This window comes from Carlito syrichta, unplaced genomic scaffold (genome assembly GCF_000164805.1).
Source record: "Carlito syrichta isolate Samal-C Ts95f unplaced genomic scaffold, Tarsius_syrichta-2.0.1 Scaffold89315, whole genome shotgun sequence".
Classification (NCBI taxonomy): Eukaryota; Metazoa; Chordata; class Mammalia; order Primates; family Tarsiidae; genus Carlito; species Carlito syrichta.
The window spans coordinates 63367-71614 of NW_007033411.1; the positions used below are offsets into that span (position 1 = coordinate 63367).

General features: G+C 43.2%; 1 protein-coding gene across 1 annotated transcript in view; it reads left to right on the forward strand.

Moving 5' to 3' along the window:
• Nucleotides 1-6982, forward strand: part of LOC103260363 (prostaglandin E2 receptor EP3 subtype-like) — a 42087-nt gene extending 35105 nt beyond the window's left edge. Inside the window, exons 2-3 of the mRNA XM_021712260.1 lie at nt 4331-4422; nt 6443-6982. Coding sequence (XP_021567935.1) covers nt 4331-4422; nt 6443-6446 — 96 coding nt within the window. The 3' untranslated portion in view covers nt 6447-6982. The remainder of the gene's footprint in view (nt 1-4330; nt 4423-6442) is intronic.
• Nucleotides 6983-8248: the final 1266 nt, after the last annotated feature.

Sequence of the window (8248 nt, forward strand, 5' to 3'; positions counted from 1 at the left end):
GGGCAACTTGGCGAGACCTCATCTCCACAATAAATCAAAAAATTAGCTGGTCGTGGTAGCATGCCTGCAGTTCTGGCTACTTGGAAGGCTTTGGTGACAGGATTGCCTGAGCCCAGCGGCTCAGTGCTGGGGTGGCCGTGAGTGTGCCACGGCACTCCAGCCTAGGCGACGGAGTGAGACTCCAACTCAAAAAAAAAAAAAAAAGTGAATGGAAAGGATCCAGTAGACAAGGAGAGGGAAAAGGGAGGAGAAGACAGTGTGAACCCGCAGGGTAATGGGAGGGGACGCCGGGGTAGGTTTGTCTTTGTTCCCTCAAAATCCAGCTAGCCTTTAGAACACATTACAAGTCTGGCATTGAAATTCTGAAGGCGACAGCACAGACCATCATAGTCCTCGGTTGTTCAGGCTCAGACAATGGAGGGAGATACACCAGGGAGCAGAGTGGGTGAGCAGAGGGGACTCTCAGTGACGTGATGGGAAGTCACCACGGACCTGTGGTGGGACTGGGTCATGTAGGAAGGAACCTCGCAGGCAGACTAGCTCAGCACACAGAGGCGGTGTGGCTCTGTGAACTCAGGCATCAGGCATCCTCCGCAAAACCCAAAACGGTCCAGCAGCAAGCCACACAAACGGCTTATTTTGGGTAGAAGAGCTGGGTGTCCTAGAGAGGACTGTCCTCCACTCTCAGGAAAGGCCATCGTCGGTGCGGATGAAAGTTAGGGGTTGCTTTTAAGGGCATTTATATATGTAATACATAAGAAATCACATCAGTCATGGTCTAAGCTTTCACGTCACATTTGGTGAGGAAGGACAGAGGAAATAAGAATGTGAGTCAAAGCCTGGAAGCAGAAATGAGGTGGTCTCGGGAAGATCGCAACTGAAGTATCTTGTTTCACTTGATCACAGTCGGTGCGAGTTGACGCTCAGGCTTTGGTTTTGCTCTTTCTCCCAAATGTTCGAGGAAGTGCCATGCGAGACTGTGACACCTGTGTTCAGGTGTCTGCTGTGACCACTCCCACATCAGTCCTTCCACCAGAATTGCTACAAGAAAAAATTCAGTCTGGGAGTCAAATACAAATTGAAAAATCAATACTCCCCCACCCCACATGTGCATATGCACATAAGTAGTCTGCATACTTTTTTTTGAGTCGGAGTCTCACTCCATCACCCAGGCTAGAGTGCAGTGGCACGCTCATGGCCACCGCAGCCTCAACCTGCTGGGTTCAGGTGATCCTTCTGCCTCAGCCTTCCGAGTAACTGGAACTACAGGCATGCGCCACCATGCCCATCTAATTTTTTGATTTATTGTAGAGATGAGGTCTCACCAACCTGCCCATGCTGGTCTTGAACCCGTGAGCTCAGGCAATCCTCTCACCTCGGCCTTCCAAAGTGCTGGGATTATAGGCATGAGCTGTTGCACCCGGCCAGTCGGCACTACTTTAACTGAATTTTTTGAGTCAGGGTCTCACTCTGTTACCCAGGCTGGAGTGCAGTGGCACAATTACCTTAAATGAATTCCTTAAAAACATCCTGGCTTAGTAAATAAAACCGCTTTAGCTCAACTCCTTGGGCTCTCATCCAGAGAGAGGACAAACCTTGCTCACAGACTGGACATCATACATTATCTGGTAATTTGGGAAGAACACAGCAGAGCCGTGAGCTGAGTTCAAGCAAGAGGAAATGATTTGTTTGGGGTAGAAGAGCTGGGGTGTCCCAGAGAGATCCCGTGCTCCACTCTCAGGAAAGGCCATCGTCGGTGTGGATGATCCTGTGCGCTTCTAAGGGGTTGAGCATTAAGTGGAGTTAAATGCAAAGGGGTTTGGCGGCATCTCACATCGGGAAGGATTTATCCTCTAGCAATGGGAAACTTTCAGAGGCGCTGAAGACTTGCCCAGGTTTGCCTTGGAAACAACGTGAAGGGGGTGTCAGAGAGAACAAGACAGTTGTAAGGAGGCCGTTATTGGGTTAAGTCACATACAACCATCTTAAAAATAGCATTTGCTTTTCAGAACTGAGCGGAAGGTGCAGAGATTTGCCCTAGAGCCCCTGCCCGACATCACCCACATCCTCCCAGGGGTCTGTCTGCTGCGCTCGAGGAAGCTCCATTGACACGCTCTTGCACCCAAAGTCCACATTCACATGAAGGCCCACCCGGTGTTGGACACTCTGTAGGCTAGAGCAAATGTATAATGGCATGTGTCCACCAATATGGAAGCACACAGAGCAGTTTCACAACCCCAAAGCTCCTCTGGTTCCACAGACAGTGCAGCAGGGAAGTACACGATGCCTCGGGACGCCCAGCTCTCAGATGACCTTGCAATGCCTCGTGCCTTTGGTTCTTTTGCCCCCTGCTATTGACGTTGGACGGGCATATGATATCCACATGGGAGCGGTTGTCTCTGCTCTTAAAGGTTGACCAGCAAGTAATGCAAGCCCAAGGACATTTACTTAGTTAAAGCAGCCTCTAAACAAGAACCAAGGAGTGTAATGTCAGGAAAAAACACCTCATGGTCAGCTAAGGCAGGGGTCTGTCTTGCTGGATTGTTCTTTGGCACATGGAGAGTCTGCTGAGATTGGAGTACAGAGGAGTAACTCCTCACAAAACAAACAAAAAGAACGTTTTCTTTCTCCCCCAAGTCTGACCACTTTTCCAGAACCATAAACTGCCACTAAACTTTTTATGTTCATTCTGAAATAGGTACTGGCCAAAGAGTGTAGTCTTTGCTGCAAAGAAGACCAATCATTTTATGATCCATCAAGCAGCACTGCCTTCCTAAAACAGAATCGTTCTTTTGCTTGATGCAGCCAAGAATTGAGAAGCTACATGTCTGTCTGGACAACTTACGTGATGCCATGCCACTTAGGATGACCATGCTGTTTAAGACTGTCTTTTTTTTTTTTATTTTTTGAGTTGGAATCTCACTCTGTCACCCAGACTGGAGTGCAGCGGCCGCTCCCGGCCACTGCAGCCTCCACCTGCTGGGCTCCGGCGATCCTTCCGCCTCAGCCTTCCAAGTAGCTGGAACTACAGACACGTGCTACCGCGCCCGGCCAATTTTTGATTTATTGTAGAGATGAGTTCTCGCCAAGTTGCCCAGGCAGGTCTCGAACCCGTGGGCTCAGGCAATCCACTCACCTCGGCTTCCCAAAGCGCTGGGATTACAGGCTGAGCAACTGAGCCTGGCTGCAAGACTGTCTTAATTATGATCTCTAGGAAGCCAAGCAAAAAGACTGAGGAAACACTGGCTTTTATTTCTTTCTACTTTTTAAAAAACAATTTATCCAAAAAAATTTATTTCATGGTGCTTTTTCTTATAAGAGAATTACTGAGAAATGTATAACAATTCACTGGATGTGTGGCATCCAGGGAGCTGAGGCTACAATTTGGAGAATGCTGCTGAGGGGGGCCTCAGGATCATCACGCAGCATCGCCCACTCATGCCGCCGTGACCACGTGCCAGGCGCTGTGGTAGCTGCGGAGACCCCATGGCAAACAAAACCAAGCTTGATTCTTGTTCTCACAATGCTTATTGCTTAGATACTATGGTAACTCTCAGTACACAATCCCACACATAGCTGTTAGTTTCAAACTAGGCGAGTTCCTGAAAAGAAAAACCGTGGGTATCATGTGGTGGGGGACAAGTCCTTGCCAAGAGGATGTTCTCTGAGGAAGGGGTTTTCCAGGTCGAGACCCTAGTGATGAGCAGATCTCAGCCAGTGAGGAAGGAGTGGACGAGCACTCCAAGCAGGGAGCTGCAAGGGCAAAGGCCCGAGGTAGAAAGGAGAGTGACCCTGTTCGTGATGTCCCAAGCTGGCTAGTGTGGCCTGAGCACAGAAGAGCCAAAGGGCAGCAGGTTTGAAAAGAAGCTGATGTTGCAGCCAGAGGCCTGATCGAGCAGAGCCTCCAAGGTTGTGTCAAGGACTCTGATCTTTATCCCAGAGCAAGGACAGATCACAGACAACAATAAGGTGGAGAGTGGTATGAATAGATCTTCCTTGACCAATTATTTGAGGGGAGTGAGTTTTATTCAGCGCTTAGCGAGAACTATCGGCAACTTCTCTAGGGATTTAGAAGTCATATGAGTCACGGTCTAAGTGTTCAAGTATTCGGTGTGGAAGGATAGAGGAAATAAGAATGTGAGCCAAAGCATGAAGTGGAAATGGCCGTGGGAAGATGGCATCGAAAGCGTCTTTACTGACTTGATCAAGGTCTGCGTGAGTTGACACTCAGGCTTTGGTTCTGCTCTTCCCAGATGTTCGAGGAAGTATCATGTGACAAAAGAGTCGGCATCAGTAATTCTGCCCACTGAAACCCTCTGTCTGTTCGCAGATCGGGCGCCACACAAACAACTACGCACCCAGCTCCACCTCCTTACCCCACCAGTGTTCCTCAATCCTGATGTGCAGTGACCATTTGGAAAGGTGAGATTTAGGCACCGCCCGGACTAACAGCGTAGGCTTCCCTAGCCTCTCTGTTCTCATCTGAGTTCACACTGCAAAGGAAGAATAGCTCCAAGAGTTAAAATGCAAATTAAGCATCCACGTCTGACTGAGGAGTGCTAGATTCCTTAGGAGAGCTGTTCTTGTGTTTAAAACTCGGCTTAACATGGGCTGCGGTCCAGTCCTGTGATTGCTGGACTCTTGCCCTGCGAGTCTGCATGTCACTGACCTTGCATAGTGAAGACTGTCTCCAAGAGCACTTCAAGGCCAAGCCACTCTTAGTTTAATTAGACATGAGAATTCAGTGTGCTACATGGCTAGCACACTCTCCGTTGTGCTTTTGGTTAGATCTGTTGTGTACAAGACGTGCACTTCAATGAATGCAGACTCTAGAAAGCAGAACATGATGCCAAATGGGATGTGTGATTGGCCAGATCAAATTTCACGCTTTAGTTTCCTCCTCAAACACCTCTTTTCAGTATTTCTGTTAGTTACTGTAGGGTTAATTGTGCAAAGGTCTGCTGGGTATTGTTGCATTGTGTGCTTTTTCTATTTAAGAAAGAACATGAAAAAGTTTATTTTTTTCAAAGATAGCACACTTGACTTATCAGGTGGGTCGAACTGTTCGTTTTTATGACAAGCCAACATGCTCATTTTACTCCATTCTCTGGGTAGTGCTGGGCACAGTAAAGCTTCTACTTCGTACTAGCTGTTATTGTGGATGTGAACGTTCAAGAAGCCCAGGGTTTTTGGTCATTCATCCTCTCGTGCTTGAGGTCACAGAGAAAGTTTGCTGTTTCTCAGGGGAGGATCTGAATGTGTTTTTCCAACAGAGCCACAGAGTGCAACTTTGTCTGCAGGATAAGGATAAGCTAGTTGATTCCAGAATAACTTAAAAAAATCATACAATTTTTACTTAATTCACCTTTATGATCCTACATCCTTCACCAAATGTCTGTATATATTTTATATATGTAATATATATAAAATACACTGGACACTATTTTGTGATAAGTGCGGATTCCCTTGGGAGGCAAGAGAAGGGATATACCCTGTTCCCATCTCTTTTTGTGGTATATTCTAATTCCAGTTTTAATTTTTAAAGTAAATCTTATTGTACTTTTTTCTCATAATAAAAAAAGTCATATTTTGTACAGAAACTTTAGAAAATGAAGAAAATTAGAAAAGCAATTTCAATTTCTCTGCTCAGGAAAAACTCAATATCATTTTACTATTTTTTTTTCTATTTTTTTCCCTGTACTTTTCTCAATTTTGTTTTGTATACTTAGGATATTATGAGATGCATTTTTGAATCTTATTCTTATTTCATTAATATGACATAAGCATTTCTCAGACTATATGCACATTTTTGTGAATTTATTTTTAATAATTATTAGTAATCTCTCAAAATAATGTGCTACAGCTTATCGATCCCTAGTCTGCAGTCAGATTTTGCACCATGATGAAAATCGTACTGTATCGTTGCCCAAAGACTGAAACTGCAGAGATTGTTTTTAATATTTGTATTTTTTTACTTCAAGAAAACTTTAATGAATAAATGGTATTCAATTTTTAATGTTCTTTAAAGAGGTACGTCAGTCAGACTTCTTCCTAAAAAATGATAGAGATTTAAAATTTTGTCAGTCATGTGTGATGAAATTTGCTTCACCCTAACCAACACTGTGTACTACCTTAAACAAATAAACAGAATACTTTGTCGGTTTGATAGGATAAAATTGCATTTCCTGGCAATTTCAACTTGCACTCTTCCTTATTTCTTCTTAGGCTGTAATTATATGCTAATTGGGACTTGTTTCAACAAGATCATTTAATGTGCCTACAATTGCTTTTGTTTATAAAACGCATGTAATCCAATGAGAATGTTTTGAATGTCTAAAGCTACAAATTTCTTACATATATCTTACCCCTCACACCATACACAGAATTTTAACGAATTATCCCTATCCATGCTTATTGCTTCTTTCTCTCTCTATTCTAACAGATAATGAAAGGACGGAGTTGGACATTTTGTTGCAATTTCTTCTTCACTGAGATTGCATATTTCTTCTCACCCGAGAAGGAGAATTTTATATTTTGATTTGAATTGTTTCTTCGTTTTTATCTTATTTTTTATTTTATTGATTTTTGTCAGTAATACTCACTGAGATCAGGTTTATTATTAATCCATGCCTCTGAATATTAAACTGGCTTCTTGGATGGGATTTTGAATATGCATTTAAGAAGTTGGGCAAGATTTCACAGATGATGTTTGGTGGAAGAAGTGAGAAAAAGAAAGACTCGTGGTCCAGGAGTTTCTCCAACTTCAAACCTTTACCTGAATCATAACCAATGTTGACATCTTTACATTTTATGATTGTTTTGATTTTACAATGAGTTTGAAAAATCAATATAAGTTTTTGACAGTGAAAAGTCAACTTATTAAAGCAAGAATTCAATTAATAGGATATGAGCTTAATAAGAACAAGGCAAAGAGGTACCATGACAAAGAATATTTATGCCAAATGTCATTTATGTGATTAATGTTAGAGATGTTATGTCCCTGTGGACTAAGCTGGGAACTAAATGTTTCCAAATCTCAGTTCTGGTTATGTGTCACTTAGCAACTCAGGAATCTGCTTAATTATAATTTCTGAGCCTTTGAAGACAAAGGGGCAATGCAGCTAAGAGCATGCTTGAAGCGTCATAACTAACAGTTTTGAGGTTAAATAATTAACTCTTCATTTAAAGCAATACAAAATCCACTCATGGCCTTCTGATTCACCACTGCCAATTCAAGATTTCTTAGAATTTCTTCTGTAGCAGCATACGAAAAGGCAAAATTAATAAATAACAGTTATTGAATATCAACTTTTGTTACCTTTTATAAAATAGTCTATATGTCTGTATTAAAATAAAACATTTCGTGAACCTTAAAAAGACACTTTGAGTCATCTAATATTTTCCAGCGAATGTGCCCTACTTTTAAATCCAGCCAGCTTTCCTTCCTCTTGGCTTTGTGTGTCTTTCTCTCCCTGCTCTTTTTACCTTCCCCTCACTCGATTCAGCACATATTTGCTGCATGTCTCCTCTTCTGACTGCGATAAGGGTCATATGGTCACTATCCGGGCCTCTTTGGAAGAGACAGAAACGTGGTATCAGCAGTCTTGCCATAGGACCCTATCCTGGGGCTTGCGCTGCCATTTCTGCTAATTACCCAATAATCGAGTCATTCTTAAACAGCAGAGCCAGTTGTGAATGAGCTGTAAGCCACAATTATTTTCTTTCACCTTGGTGTTTGAAATTCTCTTAGCTAACACAAAGCTGATGCTGTGCAGAATCCCTTTATTCCTGTTTAAGTTCCGTGGATTTTGTTGGGCACAGAGTGTTTGCCACCCCAGAGGCACGCCCACTCTCTCGAAACCTCTCTCTTTCATCGTTCACCTCCGGGGTCGTCTAGCTACCATCGATTGATTATTTCATTTTTTCAAAACATGCAGCTTACAGAGGGCTCACCCGCTATTTCGTGGCTAGTATAAGAAAGAACTCAGATTCAGGTTCAGCTTTGCTTTTTATTCCAGGTGACTGTTCTTCCTGCAACACAGCGGGAAGCGATTTGCTACAACAATGTTTATAAAACAACGTACTATAGTACTAGAAGTATGGGTTTTGGAATCAAAGCTGGATTTAAACTTGGCTGTGTCACTCACAAGCTCTGTGACCCCCAGAAAGTTAATTAAATTCATTTCCTCTCAATAAATTAACCGAAAAGTTGAAGATAATATTTACCTGGAGGGTTACACATTGTGAT